The sequence below is a fragment of the Scatophagus argus genome, chromosome 1 (genome assembly GCF_020382885.2).
Source record: "Scatophagus argus isolate fScaArg1 chromosome 1, fScaArg1.pri, whole genome shotgun sequence".
NCBI lineage: Eukaryota > Metazoa > Chordata > Actinopteri > Scatophagidae > Scatophagus > Scatophagus argus.
In genome coordinates, this window is record NC_058493.1 from 26,489,316 (window position 1) to 26,507,344 (window position 18,029).

An 18,029-nucleotide genomic window follows, 5' to 3' on the forward strand; every position below is an offset into this window, starting at 1 on the left:
CCCGTGTGCCCTGTACGTAGGCAAGTGCTTTTGCTCATTTATCCTGGCTTTTCATTTAACGTGTCACTCGTCTGCATGCATATGCAGGCGCGTGTGTGCGTGCGTGCACACACACACACACTCAGGTGTGAGCAAAGTCAAACGGGGAACGGAGGCCGACATTCTTCAGTCGACGCTCAAACGAAAGCCGTCTCTGTTTCACTCTACAGTTTCCCTACAGTTTCTGTACTGCGTTAGCATACCGTCGTCCTGTGCTCAGCTGTGTTTATCTGACCCCGCGGGGCGCGAAGCCTGCGATAGCGTTTGAGCAGCGTCAGAGGTTTTGATGTTCTTATCGTCCTGGCTGTCGCTGGCTGGAGATGGGCAGGGCCAAGGGCCGCCTGACATCCAGCGCCTCCTTCTCTACGCAGGTCATTTGTTACAGTAGACTCCATCTAATATCTGGTCGTGAGGTTGGACAGCCGGCCCTGAGGCTCATCCATCCCCACATCAGCAGACACATCCCAGATTCCTATTATGATACAGCGCACAGAGGGCCACAGCTTACAGAAGTAATAAACACAGGATCATTCACAAAACGTTTATGATGACTGAGCATGTCGGAAACACCGAAAGGTTGTGATTAAACATTTTTGCTAAGATCACAGATTCACGAGTAGTTAGACTGTCGCTAACAACACTGACGTTAACGCAAAAAGCGAAAGAAGACGCTCAGTCACGTTTGCTGGAGTTTGAACGTGCAAAAGGTGATTTCAGAGAACATGCGTACAGCTATGCCTCACAGCAAGCTACACCACTTAATAAAACTTTAATCTGCTGATGCAGTGATTCTACAAGCATTTCACTGGTCAGTTACAAAGCGCTCCTCTTGTAACATGTCATGATTCAGAGGCTATCAGATGAAGTTTTACATGTTGTCTCAGATGCCTGAACGTGATTTGTTTTGATCGCTCGCTGTTTCTGTGGGTGACAGATAACGGGTGTCAGCCAGTTTGACTACATCACCACCACAGACAGATTACCTGCCGCAGCTCGCTATGACGTACCGCCAAGGTCCACAAGGGGAAAATGAAATCTTGAAAGTGAACACATACAACACAAACCTCAATGAAACACAAAAGTGAACTGAACTTAACCACATATATAAACTCTTCTTGGCCCAAGCTGACAAAAGTACAAAATCTTGATGTTCATGTAAATACAAAACCACAGAGGTGCAGCCGTGAAGCCATCTGTGTGGCTGACTGACCTGCTTGGACAGAGACAGGCCTCTCCAGTAGGAACACAGTCTGTTTCCAGTGCGTCTTTGTAACCTGGGGACCAGTGGAGAACATCACCTGGAGTGGCAAGAGGAAAAAAAACAGCAAAGGTCTCACAAACCTGCAGAACTCAGGACTCAAAATTTGAGTCCGTGGGAAAAACATGCTTTTCACATTCATGCCGTTGAGTGAGTTCACATGAAACAGTAACAGAAAGGAGGAATACAATTTAAACGTTGAGAGAACCTGGAAGGACTTTGGTATTATTTATATTAGCATCACATTCTCAAAAAACACACAGAGGTCCAAAAGGAGTCTTGTCCTGTATTATGAGTGAAATTTAACTGCACCATATTTATGAAGCTAAGAGATAATCTGATGTCACAGTGGTCCAGCCTTGGCTCCCAGAGATGGAAATTTACTGGACCATCCGTAGCATACAGTGTGAGTCTCAGGTACAATAGGAAGTGCAATCAAAAGGCATTTCTGTGTTGCTCACAGAGCTTGGAATCGGCTGTTCCAACTGGCCGACTCTGCTGGGTAAGTGCTTATATCAGCAGTCGACTAGGACGCCCGTCGATTGCCAGCAAACGCCTCAGGGAGGAGGAACATGTTAAAGCGCGAACATAATTGAGTTTCTGTTAAATGGCTCGGCTGTTGCCGCTGCTACTTACCTTGTTGCTGCAGCCTTTGTCAAAGAAAATGTCAAAGTAGCCGACAATTGCCTGCAATGAAATATGAGGGGTGTGTTAGAATGTGACAGTACAATAAACCCCTGGATTTGTTTGACTACGCTGCAACTCTGACAGGCAGAGCCGAGAGAGGAAGGAGGCAGAACGAGTCTCAGGGATTTAACGAGCAAAATCACCTAAACGAGCAGATGCGTTTCAGAATAAGGCAGGAGAAACAAAGTGGGAACAAAATTTACTGTTCAAATATTTACTGTTACCTTCACAGCACTTAGTCTTTATATTATTACCCTAAAGGAGGCAGAAGACTTCTGCTTACGTTGCTTGCCATGCATCTCATATGATGGTTGCATATATACGCGTGTGTGTGTAAACTGCATTGCCCCCCTGTGACAGATGCAGTGGGTATCTATGTGACTCGTGAGGACTGCATTTCCTCCAACCCTCCTTCCTCCCCAAACCAACTTGGTTTCTCGACTAGGCTGAGTCAACAACAGTCCTCATGTGCTCCCTCTCACCTCATCTGGGATGCTTGTCACCGGACAAAAGAAATAAATTACGAGGCAGCCGCCAACATCATTGAGGCAATTTTGCTGACAATAAAAAAAAAGAGAGCTTGGAACATGAAATTAGCAAAGGTTGCTATTTTGATGACAGTGTTGCAGCAGTTTGAATACACCCAGCACAGAGCAGAAACAGGTCAAGGAAAATAAACACAAATATGATTTTGGTTCAACTAGATATGAGCAGAGAAGAAGAACTCACGACATTACAGTTATCATGTACAAAAAATTTGTTGATGGGTATTTCCTGTCTACAACACACTGTTTTTCTTCTTTTATCACATCTTCTTATCTTCTTTTTAACTAAACCAACAACACTCATTTTTCAATATCACAGTTATTGTCATTACTGGTATATCACAACATCCCTAACCTGAATAACACCAACCAAAGGACAGGAAATTAAACCAGTGACAAATCTCTGCTCTCAGGGAGTTCATTATTATGCTGATACGACTTTGTGTAAACAAGCCAGTGTGAAGCTTCATTAAGGCTTTTCTTTTAGGTCATAGATGGGACCAGAAATTACACACTGGATTTTTCCTTCAGACTGGACTTTCAATTTACTAAAATCCTACAAAGAATTGTAGTCTGTATTAAAAAATATGCGGTCTTCCTGTAGGATATACAGAGCTACAAATACAACAGAGTGAAAACCAAATCACACATCCAAAACAAACTGAAGGAAAGTCCTGGGCCAGAGTGCCCATAGGTGAGTGTCACCTCACCGATGTGAGGTAAAAACCACCTCCCCCAGTCTTGTTTTCCTCTCATTTCTCCCCCCACTGGAGGAAGAGAGGTACTCTATCAATCTCAGGCGCGCACTTGTAGTGGCAATGATGCAGAACTAATAGCTTTTAATCCTGACGCAGCTGACAACTTGGAGGCCAGCTCTCTGAGACAAAGAAGAGCCGAATCAATGCATGAGAGGGAAAGAGGAAAACAGAGGGACAGAAGAGGGGAAAGGACGGAGAGAGGTAAAGACAAGAAACAGACAGAAAAAGACATGGAGGAAGCTGAAAGAGAGGTACGGAGCATGAGAGGGAGAACGGCTGTAACATAATGTAAAAGCTTGGGAGATTTTTTTTCTTTACTGGTGTGTATCACTTGGAGAAGCACCATCTGTTCATAGCTTCTGTAAAAAGCCACCTAAATTGTATTTAAATAATTTTTGGAAGTAAAACTGGCTGAGAAAGCTTGTGTACTCACGGTGTTTCTACATACAGTACACACAAGCAGACTTGATAACCGTGCTGCTGTCACAAGCTGTGTTCAACACACTTCCCGCACCGAGGCTTCAATCAACCTTTATCGACTCAGACAGGCAGGGGCGGCACCACTGGCTCACTGCTAAACCGCCAGAAAAGAACCCAAAGTGGATAAAAGAGCATGTCAACCCAATGCAATTATGGCTTTTAATGAACGCTACAGAGACACTCGGTGCTGAGGTAATTAGGAAATTAGGCGAAATTACTCGTCAGGCAGAGTGGATTCACCTCTCTCTGCCGGAGAGGCAGAGATCATCCTCATCGCGCCTCGCTGATGACAACACCTCATAAGCGAGATTGATTGTCACTTCTGCATTGTGCAACTTTCACACTGTAGTGAGGCGGCAACTAAAATTTAGGCCACCAAGTGAAACTTGCAAATACTAAACTGGTGGTTGCTGCCCATATGAAACTCAAAAGAAAAAAATTTAATTTCCTCATGCACAGAACACAAAATGTTAAGACAAGCAATAAAGACCTTGATGACTCACACCTGCTAGGGACTGTACTGAGCCGAGCCACATCACAGGCTTTTTGATTTAAACTGGACCGACAACAGAGAGTTTTATCAAACTTATTGGATCCCTCTGAATGGACTCAATGACTGCTTTAATGGCACCAAATAAAACGGTACAGCAAGACTCAATCTCCTAGATGGGAACAGAGAACCGTTTTTTCAGAAGTTAAACAAGTTTCTCATCACGTTCATCTGAAACTGAATGTGATAAGAATTAAAGCTTTTTTAAAGGTCTAACTTATAAAACAGCTGATAATTGAGTCTCAGTCAGTATTTGACGACCTGGGAATGAGACCCAACTATCTGTCCTTTTACAAATTGCACATTTACTCATTAAGACTTTACTAAAGGACACAAAAATATCAAAACAAGCTCACATATAAACAGCATTCAGAGTATCACAGTTTATAAAGTTGTCATGGCTAACATGTTACCAAACATTAATTTATTCACATAACCATCATCATTCAAATCATATTTCTGTCCACCTGACGAAGGTGCTGTACTACAATAAAAGGTACAGTACACTATTGTACCTTCATGGGGATGTACAAGCCAAGCGTGAAGTTGATGGGACTGAATGACTGTTCACAAAACAGGGACAGTCATACAGACAGAGACTCATTCCATTTTAGTTAGGCATCAAAAACATTAACGTATAATATAAACATTAATGTTCCATTAATCTAATTTTAACAACCAACTATTATATTGCACATGAGAACCTTTGTAATCCCTTACAGATTAAGGTCTCCGCACCCCATCACATGGGGAAAGAAGGGAGGAAAAGTATAAGGGTGCAGGAAGACAGACAGAGAAGAAAGGACGAGGAAAAGAAAGGATGCACTTAAAACATCTAGGCACATACACACACCAAAAACGGGACAAATCAGAATGAGCGCTTTTCATTTTCATCAGTGTTTAGCCTTGGGCCCCGGCTCTGTCTGTGATAAGTGATGATAGTGGGCTCCATGACGGCCCACGGAGGAGGCTCCACAACACTGCAGCTCTCCGGCCCCCATTCTCTGGGCAGAGCGGGGGGAAAATTAATAATTATCATCATGGATAACACCAACAGGGAGCAATTCATCATTGCTCCCCTTTCGCCCGGCTGCGTGTCAGCGAGCAGCGTGGCCCGGCCAGATACTATTATACAACAATGGGGGGGGGGGGTGTAAGGAAGGGGGTGTTAAAAGGAGGGAAAGGGAGGGGCGATGAGGGGGAGAAAGGGAGGGAGGAAGGGGGCAGGAGAGGAGAGGACTAATGCGCTTTTGATGGGGTTTATCCAGGCGTGGAGGCTTCAAGCACGACCACCTCACAGGCAGGTCGGTGTGAATTCCCGTCCTCCGCCTCCTCCCCAGCTCTCCTCTCAGCCTCTCCACCTGACTGCTGCCACTCCAGTGAGGTGGAGCACGACGCTGCCTCGGCTGCAGCACACCTTCAGTCAGTGTTCCTCACTCATGATGCCTCTCAGGCAAACACAACCAACAACTGCACTATAACAGCTAGAGAGGGTCCAGAATCATGCTGTGAATCTTGACTGCGGCTGGCTGCGTCACTTAGCTCTGTTCAGGTGGTATCAAAAAACAAACAAACAAAAAAAAAAAACTGAAAACAGTTTAAGGTGAGAGAAGGCAGAGGCAGCATCAGCAATAAAAATAAAAACGTGAGGTGAGTCCTACACACACAACTTGGAGGGAAATTAAAGTTATTCTCAGACTGGGTGTTATTCTCATTTTGTCCTCATAATAACTTTTTACTCCAGATTCTGGAAACTCATTCACCAGGGCAAAGGACATAAGTCTCCTGTAGATTTTCTGAGAAACTTCATTTCAACTGAAATCTGAAACACATGCCTCTGTGCAGTACAGAAAACAAACACGCGGAAAGCAAAATTCCAATAACAGAGCCAGTCTCTGGTCATCTCTTGCCAGCTGACTACCTGCCATATTGACAAGCACACTTTTGTTAAAACTAAACAAACACCAAATGCAAGAAGATAGTTTATGTCCTAATTGCAAAATGGCACAGTCGACTGTCACTATCTACAGCTATATGAGAAGTGGCTAATCACCCTTTCACACTGAACTGGACTAAAAGACGTGTGACATTTCTTTATTTAGCATGTTTATGTGCAAGTATTTGGTTCTTTAGTTTCTTGCTTATTTTGATTTCTAAATCACTGATTTCTCCCAGGCCCACTCCCTAATTTGCAACGGGGCCCTCATTAACAAGCACACATGAAGGCCCCCAACTCCACCAGTTGATAGTAGCTTGATAAGTAACAAGTAACATTTGTTTTTATTCAACTAGAAAAATCCTGCTGACACAATTCTAGTTGACAGTCAGCTGACACGCCAGATCTGAATGATCTACTCACACAGTACTGAGAATTAAAGAGTGGACCTTTCCATTAACAATTCCCCCTGTTAATGTGCTGAAAATCATCCTTGATGTTGACGAGTGCCTGCCCTGTCAGTGCAGAAGGCCATCGCCCACCCCCCTCCACAATTTAAATTTGATGGAGAGTAGGTTAGAGATGAATTACAGAGATATTTTTCTCTGTAGTGATACAGTAGCTACATCAGCAGCAGTGAGATAGCAGTATTAAAATTAATTACAGACAGAAACGTATTTTCCCCTGCCACACTGTCAACATACATCATTTTCAGACTTTAGGAGGGGATGAGGCATTTACGCTACCTGTTCCACAGCTCAGGTAAATGGATCCTATACATGTGGCAGCTAAAGCAAAAAAGGCAAGAACATAGATGCTGTAAGAGAACTTCAGATCCAGGTTTAAATGAAAGTTTCTGCACGTATGTGTCTGTATGTGGCTTCACTGTTCGCAAAAGCAGACACAATGCACGCAAGGCGCAGAGCATGTAAGATGTAAAAGGGAGGAAAGGAAAGAAGTGACAAAAAAAAGCAAGAGTGAGATTTGTCTTGTGCATGAACAGCACAGACGCAGGGGTTGTGCTGTTCATTTAATGCAAGGTTAGGCAGGCTGAGCTGATGAATGGACTGTCTACAGGAGAACAAAAGCAGCCGCTCCATCACAGGACAGGAGGCGCAGCAGCTCTCTCTCACAGATCCCCGAGCACTGGTCCAGGAACGGTTTACCCTTCACACAACCTAACCTTAACTACTACTGAGGAGATGTGGCCAATACTGACTACAGATCAGTATCTTTATGGTAACGTCAGGCTACCACCGCAGGTCAATAATCCATCTGTAAATGCTGGGACAAGCAGCCTGGATGCAGGAGGCGGGTATCTACAATGTGTACTCGTGATCCCTTAAGCATAGGGAAGCTGCATTCACTGGGCTGAATGATAAATTCTATACATGAGATGCACAGACACTCTTGCACATCAGCGTGCCAACTAAGGAAGCGTGAAATAGCAGGGAGAAAGCAGGGGAAAGAATTTGTGTGGCTAAAAACCTAAGAATATAATAACAGAAACGTGGAAAATGACACCTCTGTACCATATGATCCCATCACCTGTTCTGCTGTGACGAACCCCTAACGTGACTGGACTTAAATCCTAGAAACAAAAACTGCCTGTTTTCAATTAGAGAGCAGAAAAGACAGGAAAAAATGAGAGGATGTTTCCAAATCCCATTAAATTCACCGGCCTAACCCAGGGAGCACAGGCTAGAAAATAACCACCTATTGATTATCCATTAAACCAATACACCAGACAGTGCAGTAACACTGCAGCACACACAAAGCTGCTCCAACACAATGAGCTGTTTTTTGTTTTCACAGACAGATCACTTCTCACAGTGCAGAGCGTCAGAGCCTGCAGTCGTGAAGCTGTTCTGTGATCGGCAGGTAGCTGCTGAAACCACGGAGAGAAATGGAGCCCAGACACTGGAGGAAGTGTAGGGGAGGCGGGTGAGGATGTGTGGGGAGTGGGGGTTATGGCTGCCAGCACTTCACCAAATAGACTCATAAACCATTCTCTGTGCTTTGGTGCCTGTAGCTGACCTCACTGAGGACACACACACTTCAACTTTGTGTTGCAGTTGCTGGTCAAGCTAATTTACAACTCAAAAGGCTCAACAAGGTTTCAGATGAGTCGAGAAACGTCATATACAGGACTCAGGAGGTTTTTCTTCTTTGTCTTTCATTGAAAATGGCTTAATTAAAGATTGTTTACATATAATATCCACATTAAAATGCTTTGTTTACACACTGCAAATGTTAAGTGTGAGAGGTGGATTGTGACTGTGCAGGCAAATGTGTCGTGGCATTTGAGAGAATAACGTGGCAAGCATTCTGTGAACACTCACTATGTCGTATGACATGTAATTTAAAGTCAGGTTAGCCTCACTGCTCAGATTCCATTTGAAACTCTATTAAACATCCAACTCACAGACATCCTCTTAAATACGGAAGCATAATCCATCAACACGAGCTGACTGACGTCTCTGCTGTTTGTACTGCCTCGCTCCTTTCAAACAATATGTCTTATAAATGACAGGGGCTAACAGTGGATGTGCAGACATCCCATTTTAGGTCATTTTGTTTTAGCCTTTAATGTTCAACACTTGGTCTGAATTCTGAAAAAAAAACTTGTCTAAGAAAGTTTCTGGGAAGATAACAATAATCTTGTACACATTAGCAACACTAAGAAGCGTCTACACGTGTGTACTTACCGTGCAGTCTGTGGTGTCTGTTATCTTCAAGCAGAAATCTGATGTAAACTCCAGCTCGGACAGGCACACTCTGTTACAGTCAATTGTCTGTTGAAAAATCAAAAGCACACACATCATGTGATGCAGAACTTAAGGGAAGACAGCCAATGAAAATGTGAACTGTGATCAGACAACAGAACAAAAGGAAACAGTAAGAACAAGCACTTTGTGTAAAGGGAATCTGTTTAGCAGCTCTTTGTCCAGACAAGAGAATTTGGACCTTCTGACTCAACACGGTGCTACTTCTTTTCTGGCCTACACTGAATTTTACAAACAGATTAGCAAAATTCAGATTTGTTTCAGTCCACAACAGGAGCAACAATTTATATTCATGTTGTTTGAAATGGACTTTGGATGATGCTGGATAAAATGTCACAGCTAAACATAATATTTCCCTTTAGCCTGCTACACAACTGCTGATTTTCCAGGAAACTGTATTTTATTCCAACTTGGGTTTTATTATCTCCTTTTTGGCTGGTCTTGATGACACTGCTGTTGAACTGTAGGTTAAAGTCAGTCTGTAAACTGAGATGAATGCTTACAAAGTGTTCGCTGCTAACCTGTATGATCATCTGACGGTTGTGTTCAGTACTGTGGCCAGATGCCAGTTTAGTTCAGGATTTACCTCTGTGGGTGCAGTGTTACAACTCATGAAACCCATGAGCAGACGTTTAGAACAACTTGGTTTCTTGAGAAGAAATGTAAATACACTAAACAGGGGTACCCTTATTAACCTTTCATGTTGTGCACCTGGAGAAATTATGTTGCAGCAACCACAGCAATCGATTTCATTTACAGTGAATGTGGAGAAAGCCAAAAAAAACCCTGTGTAAAAAAGGATAAACATGATTACATGAGACACAACATCTGAACATCCTCTTAAATCTACTGCTTGTGGCAGAATCCATGCAGTGTACAGGAAAGACCCACTGACACCAGCACAACAAGCGCATTTGACACAATAAATCTGTGTAATCACCGGCAGGTTTACATGTGGATCACAGAGGGCCTTTAAGAGACCATTTAAAGCAACACACTCTTTCTAAACTGTTAAAATTATGACTCTGAACATGAAACACATCACATAAGACAGGTTTAAAGCGGCTTCAAATGGTTGCAAGTTAAACAATCCTCAGCTTTACCCTTCTCTTCTGTTCTCACTGAGGAAAAAAAAAACTCATTTGTTTTGCAGAAGTTTATAATTCCATGAAAGGGCTCTCAATTTTACGGAATAGCAGCCAGCCTTAATGGAATGTTATTGGATCGTATCAAAGGGACGCAATAGATGAGAGTCCATGTAATTTGGGCAGAGGAGGCTGTCTATTTGTCACTGGAGGGGAGAAACTATTGATTAGAGGATTCAAATTCCATTATATCAAGTTCGGTGCTCATTCATCACATCCACAGATGGGTGGAGGAACTGCTACGTAGCAAACAGGCCAACCGACGAAGAAACACACAATGGTATAAGAGACGAGAGCGGAGAACACTCATACACAGGAAGACTCAGAAAAAGTATCTGTGCTCTTGGATGTCGGACTGTTTGTGTTCGTTTGTTTTATCTCTGTCTAATGTGTGTGCTCTCCCATCAGCCCAGTGAAAACCGCTCTATCCACGGGGGGCTGAGAGTAATGAAGTTTCCTTAAGAGGAACTTAAACAAGGATTAGACAGATCAATCACCCAGCAGCGCTACAGCACCAGCACACACACAGACACACAAACACGCCTACCTTCAGGGCCCTATCTCTCTCTCTCTCTCCGTAGCTAACTCCTGCTCTCATTCTGTCTGTAGCTTAGAAGCTTGGGTCCCAAAAACTCAATTTCTCCTGGTTGTAGCTTCTAAGATCCTTAGCATCAGACTCGCATATTGGTTTGCCAATACGTCTAGCCGATGTAGGTGTTAAATATCAGATATTACCGTATTTACTATTAACGGCCCGGTGATGCGAAGAGGTAGACACTAGTTTTAAACATAACTTTTAACAGTCACTTTCATGCACATACCGTCATCATGGAAAACACTCGAAAAAATGCATATGATGCAGCTTTTAAGTTAAAAGCAATCGAACTGGCCGTCCAAGAAGGAAATAGAGCTGCTGCACATAAGCTTGGTGTCAATGAATCAATGGTGAGACGTTGGAGACGGCAGCGTGAAGAACTGACGCAATGCAAAAAGACGACAAAAGCTTTCAGAGGTAATAAAAGCAGATGGCCCGAACTTGAAAACGTATGTCATGTTACAATGTGGACACCTGCGTCTTATAGTCAAGTGCAGCCTATATACTATGTACAAATATTTTTTTGTTTTTTTTAATTTGGTGGGTTCGGCTTGGTGGTGCTTGTATAGTCCAGAAAATACGGTAGTTAGTTTGTGTGGATCCGCTCTGATCCACACTGCCCTAAATGTTTAGTCTTGGAGATGTTTGGCATGAAACATTTCATATCAGTGTTTTTATAGTTTGTTTATAATGGCTTATGTCATCTTTGAGCTACACGTGCTACACAAATGCGTGTGTGTGGTGCACACAGAAGAGAAATTCAGTCTCATCTGGTTGTTTCGTTTGAATCACTTTTAGCAGCTTGCACATGAAGCTGCACTCGCTGAACCTCAGTAATTATGTTGTGACTCCTTCAATTTATTTAGATGAAGTTCACATGTTGGGAACCAATACTCATGTTTTTCTACATCATACAAATACAGAAAACACATTTGAATTGAGAGATTATAGATATTGGTCAAACATTTTGGCTCCTTTCTTTTTCATTATCATTATCAGTATTATTATTGTACTTTGAAAGCCACCACACTGCAGGCTGAACATTGCAGTACATAAGACAGTTTACCTGTATGACTGCAGGTTCAGAGATGAGTGTGTCTGCTTTCAGCACTTCCACCACAGCCTCAGGCACCACAGCCTTCTTCATGCACGCCATACTGAAGCCATACACGTCATCCCAGAATGCAATGCGGTCTTGGTGTTTCTGTGCATCTCCAACTGCTGCCAGGCTGATGTTACAAAGGTCTGGATAGACTGCGGAGAAAAGTAAGGAGCAAAGGGAGTCAAGGACTTTTCAGAACGTACTGTTAACATATCTCAATAATGCATACAATATCATCCATAGTCACAAGACAGCATCAAGTGTGGACATTCTGAGAAGTCTGTGAACACCAGAGAAAAACCACTCGCACCATCAAATGTGAGTTGGTAAAAAGTCACCGACCAGGAGTCAGTGAGACGTTCATCTTCAACCCCGATGGCCAATATGGTCCCTACTATTGAAGATGAATGCTGTAGCCCAGGAAGAAACTACTACAAGATTCATTTATTAAATCCTAACACAATTTCCTTCATTAGGCTCCTGTTTTCTCATTCTTCAGCAGGTCCATTTTTTCACTAAAATGCAACATTTTGCAGATGTTTTTTTCTGTACATGTGAGCTATCAGAGTAATTTTTTTTAAACACACAATATGTGATATCTTCCTCTCAAGCAAAATAACTTGTTGACTTCATTGACTTCCCTCCTCACTTTCCCACTCTCCTGAAAAGCACTGCTTACTCACAGATTTCGCTGGGTCTGAACTTGACTTTTTAGACATTGTAATGTGGAAAAGTTACATATTATATCTTTAAGTTAGAAATTGTGATTTTTACTGTTAGTTTTAAGACCAAAGGTCTACTGAATATGCAATGAAAGTGGACCTGAATGCCTGGTCAACAGTGAGTGAATCCATTCAGGGCAGATAAAATATCATTAATCATAACTAAAGAAAAGGACGGGCAAATTCTGCTCCTATAAACTTCTACTCTCACCTCTTTGATGTGCTTGATATCAACAAATTTAATGGTTTGAAAACCATCCAACAAATTTAACCAGAGAACGCCTTAACATCTTGTGGGTGGGGAGCTTGGCATCAATTTCATGTGGCTGCTGTAATGACTGTATCCATCACATGTGCACACAACATGCCCTGATGACACTTTGTCCTACTTTCATACTCTCGACACTGTACAGCACATCACAAAAATACCCAGCATGAGGACACGGTAACTCTTATGTACAGTTTCAGGCAGGTGTGCACCTCCTGAATACTATGAGCCTGAACTGACATTTTTGAGCCACTTCACTGGTACTACAAGTCAGCTGAGGCAAATGTCTCTGATTTCTTTGAGCATACATGAAGACAAAATCAGTCACCAACATGCTTTTGTCCATTATGCCCCTCATTACTTTCACTCTGCCTGCACTTGCTTGCTCTTTTTCTCAGTTAACAGTAACACATGATGCTTTATGGTAAATAGTGAGGAGAAAAAAAATGAGGTGAAATAGATTGTGAACTGCTGGGGCATCAGGTGATGTGGAATCATTTTGAAAACTTGTGCCAGTGGCCTGAGCAGATAAAACACATGGTTCCGCTGCTGACAGCAGCTCTGTCACCTTAGAGAAATGACTGCTGCTGAAAATCACACTGCTGCACACTTTGGTCAAAACAAGCTTCTTTTCTTTCTGAAAAGAAGGAAGATGCTGGTCAGTCACTGGGGAACTGCGTTTCTACTTTCATTTGTCAAACCTTTGAACACTGAGCGCAGGCAGTGATTACTGTCGCCCCTCATATTACATAACACTATCAACTGAATGAACATTATCCATGTCTTAAAATGAGCTTTAAACATGAGCCCTAATGTCTTGTCATTGTGTTTTCACATCTGAACAGATTCCTCAGTATGGCTAATATGCTTGGTGATTAAGCCAGTGCTGAAATGCTCGAAGCTATTGGTATCCCTACTGTGAAGTAACATTAGCCAACACAGAGGCCTTGGGCCTGAACTGCAGCTTGGAACACACTCATCAGAATATGTCAAACTTCATGTTTTAACATACAACATACTGCAACAAATAGTAATGTAATAATCTGTCCCAATTAGAGATATTCACAAAAGGAGGGTCAGAAAGGAATATCAGCAAAGTTTAATTTTAGGGCAAACACATCTGACTGTGGCATCACTACAACTTCAAGTGAGGAATTCACAGAGCAAGTCAACCTCTCCTCACCTGAACCCTAGTGACATAAGCTCCATTTATAATCTTGCCAGATCCTACACTTCAGTTCAAAAGCTTTGATGTGCCTTCCACAAAAGTTTGACTTGGTACAGATATATCGGCCTGAGAGCATTAGTCTACACTATATTTGTGTGTGCAGAAAGTCCTCTTTATAAATTACTCTCTGATCGATGCACAATGCTTATCTCTGTGTGGACTGGACAGCTGCTCAAGCACACAGCCAGGAGCCCAGAAGGTGTACCAGCCACTAGCACTGTGACGAGCAGGTCAGCAGGTTGCTGCTGTCTCTGCTGGCCAAAATGGGGACAAAGTAGAGACTGGGAGGCTGCAATCTAAAATGTATCTGCTGGGAAAGAATATCACAAAGGCACAAACTACAAAGGTTTTTACGGCTTCTTCTTTTTAATTTTAAAAACAGAAGCCCTCCCATGAACACATTTTATTTATTTTGCTGTCACGTGTGTTAGAGCTCAATCTCACGTAACCTTCGCAACACTGGACCATAAAATGTGTGAATGGATGGTGACAGCTCAGTGATGGGCAACTCATGGCCGCTCATTATTAGCTGAAGCCTGTCTATGACCCTGTGAGTGTCACCATACCTAATGACTGCGCACACACATATTTACACAAACAAACAGCAGCTCCGTCACTCCATTTTACTCTGATTACTGAACCAAGTGAGTAATTATGAGGGCCAGGTGAGAGGAAGGGGGAGGGCTGCTGATTGGGCAGAATCAGGATAGGCCTGTCTCAGACATGGGAATGGACGAAGGAGGGGGTGCTGTGGTGCGGCGTGGATGGAGAGGAGACAGGGAGAAAGATGAAGGGGGGGGGGCGTCCCCAGATTCATGGCTTTGACATCTGCGTCCTTCTCGACTCGCTGCTCACAGCCCGTTTGTCATCCCCCCCCCCGCCACATTCTTCTCTGGCTCTCTCCTTCTCCCCATTGGTCGGCTGGGAGAGAGGGAAAGACGGTGTGGGAGGGGGCACGGGACAAAACAGATCCCTTTTCCCTGGACTGTGCTGTGCCAAGCATGTGGGGACACATTTAAGGATGAAGGGGAGGTTAATGTAGTGGTGAGAATGAGGGAGCTGCTGTAACTCTCTACTAATGTAGCTTAAACACACATACAGCAGAAGTGCTGCAGGGTTGGACCGATAGCTTGGCACAGCCGTGTGCACACACTAAAAATATGAAAACAAACTTGAGTTGATAAATCTAATGTGACACGCCTCTGTGAGGATCAACATTAAATAAATTAAAAGGCTGTGGTATGTGTGTATGTTTTGGCTGACTGCATTAAGGTGCAGCCTGGCTGTGATGAAAAGCAGGAATATTTGCATACAAATACTGCCTTGGGCATGTTTATCTCTGAGCAAAAACAACAACATGGAAGGGTCTCTGACACAGGCATCCAACCTCTTTGCCGTGCCTGTCAGTATACAGTAGCAGAAAATGGAAATGGTTATTCTTAATTTCGATTTTCATTTTTACTGCAAACGCGTGTCTGTTATCATTCTCCTTGGTTACAACTAATCAGTATCAGCCTTGAAAAAACACATTTGGGGGGACTATTATCTCTATTAAGAACATTTCATTGGTATTTAAGGCTGCAGAGTTTAAAAAAAAAACTGTCCTATTTTGATTTCATCTTCCCGTGTCACAGTAACATCTGAGAGGACACTCAGTGCTCCATTCATTGAAGTTAATGGTGCTGCCAGACTTTTATCCTGGTTTTGACTGTTTTCATTCTACTTCCTGCAGTGCTGGCGGGCAGGCGATCCAGTGAGAGTGGCTCTTGTTCGGGAGCATCAGGGTTAAAGGCTCATGACGAACCATACGGTGTCCTCTGACCCGTCGCTTTCTGCTTCACGCTGGTCACACCTTCACCTGTCCAGTCTAACTTGACAACAGATCTGTCTCCATAGATGCAACCATTCTGGCTGTCCATCAGTGTGTGTGTGCATGAGTGTGTGTCCTCTCCCTTGTGTCCCAAGGAGTCACTAAAGGCAGTGTGGTGGAACTGTCCCTTGGTTGGGTCACATTTGGCACAAGCCATTAAATCTGGTCAGTAGGAGGGATGGGATGACAGAGAAAACTGACACACACACACAAAGAAAAAGGACTTTATGTTCGAGAGCACATTTTTTCCATTCTTCCTCATGAATTTGTTGCTTTTCATATGTACATCGGATTGTAATAACTTGGGTTTTATATTCTGAGGATATTACTGCAATGCTTGCTGCTTGCACTGACATGTACAACTTGACACACCCAGTGGGAAACACAGAAAAAACACTCCAATCATTCCAACACTCACGACAGTCTGGCCTACTGTACAACAAATACTCCCACCCCCATATCGAGGACGGTGGGTTTGGTTGTTTGTGTCACTGTCGTGTTAACAAAGCAGAGCGACGGCTCCTGACACTCTCGTTACGTCGCCAGGCCACTTTGGTTGAATTTCAAACATGAGTAGAATAGAGGAGTAACCTGAAAGGAAGTGTTTCATCACTCTTACATTAAAGCACTAATTCACAATTCAAGTAGGGCTGCCGCGACTCATCGACGTAATCAAAATGATCGATTAACAAAATTAAGTCGATTTAGCATGAAGCACGGCTGCACTCAGTCCAGGTATGGATTATTATGGAGATTGCCACCTCGCCTATGATCATCTATTAGTATTTTAGACACAAACCCAACAATGTCATGCCATGCAGGAATAACATTGCTTATGAAAACAGTACAAACATGTTCCTCTCGGTAGAATTCATGACTGTATAAAATATTATATTAATTAATTAATTATATATTAATTATATATTAATTAAAAAGTCTTTGGGAAGCAGCCCTATTCACACAGCACAAAAAAAAATTTAAATGACCATGGCTGAAGAAAAATAATTTTCTGTGCAGTTTTTACATGATGTGTCACACACCTGACAGCTGATATTTATAAAAAGCATATCAGAAAATGAACAGACCCGTCTAATGTCATCACACAGATTCTAATGTAACTGATCCTTTGCAATAAGGAGAAGACGTGACCTACCTGAGCCACTGTCAGCCAGGTAGAGGTCTCTGGCGTATAGGACAGAGTCCAACATGGACTCAAAGAGCAAGAAGTAACCCTGGAGAGAGAGAAAATATACACAACATTATGCTGGGATCTTTTGAAACAACCATATGAATTTTTAATTTGGCCTCACTATGACGGAAATCTGAATGAACCGTGACTGTGAATCGAGTGATGTGCCCATGTGGTCTGAAACCCAGCATCCAACGGTTTGACCCTGGGTTGACCTCGTGTTCTGCTCCAGGAGACAGCACATTAACCATGGTATTATTCCATTAATGCTGAAATTGAGTTTTGTCCACATCTTGTTGGCTTCGACCTGAGTGGCAGATACTGCTGACAAATGGCTTTTTCTACCAGCTACCCCTCCAACCAGCAGATCAGCCAGTCATATAAACACAAGCTCCAACGTCAGCCCCTTCAATATAACACAACATTTGAGTGGGAATAGACATATGGGGACAGCATATCTCCATCTGGGATACGGAGGCGGAGTAAAATCAGTACATGCACATTTTACTGTAACTGATGATCCACATCAGTTCTTTCAAAGCTCTGACTGAACACTGACTGGCTCCTGTACGAAGAGAAACACCCTTCTCAGATCAGTGTTTTCGGATCAAAATTACAGCACAAGGAGGAGAATATCAGATTTCAATCTGGATATTTAGTTACCATGACAATAATGACTGTTTTGTCCATATGTTCACTGTAAATTCACAAAGACTTACAGGCCTCGGTGTGGACTTCTGGTGCAGTTCTAATGGGCTATATGATAGTCATAAAGTGACTTTGTTAACAATACAGATTCTGGATTAAGTTAATGCTTAATCTTCGGTTTATCCATGACCTGATAATGTTTATTATTCTGTAGCAGTCTGAC

General features: G+C 42.9%; 1 protein-coding gene across 3 annotated transcripts in view; it reads right to left on the minus strand.

Annotated features, from left to right (window-relative positions):
* prmt3 (protein arginine methyltransferase 3) overlaps positions 1-18,029 on the minus strand; it is a 45,287-nt gene that overhangs the window by 5,856 nt on the left and 21,402 nt on the right. For all 3 annotated transcript variants that reach the window (XM_046395061.1, XM_046395051.1, XM_046395068.1), the window contains 5 exons: positions 17,123-17,201; positions 11,846-12,033; positions 8,962-9,048; positions 1,934-1,984; positions 1,250-1,337 (listed from right to left, as the gene is read on the minus strand). In XM_046395061.1, coding sequence (XP_046251017.1) covers positions 1,250-1,337; positions 1,934-1,984; positions 8,962-9,048; positions 11,846-12,033; positions 17,123-17,201 — 493 coding nt within the window. The remainder of the gene's footprint in view (positions 1-1,249; positions 1,338-1,933; positions 1,985-8,961; positions 9,049-11,845; positions 12,034-17,122; positions 17,202-18,029) is intronic.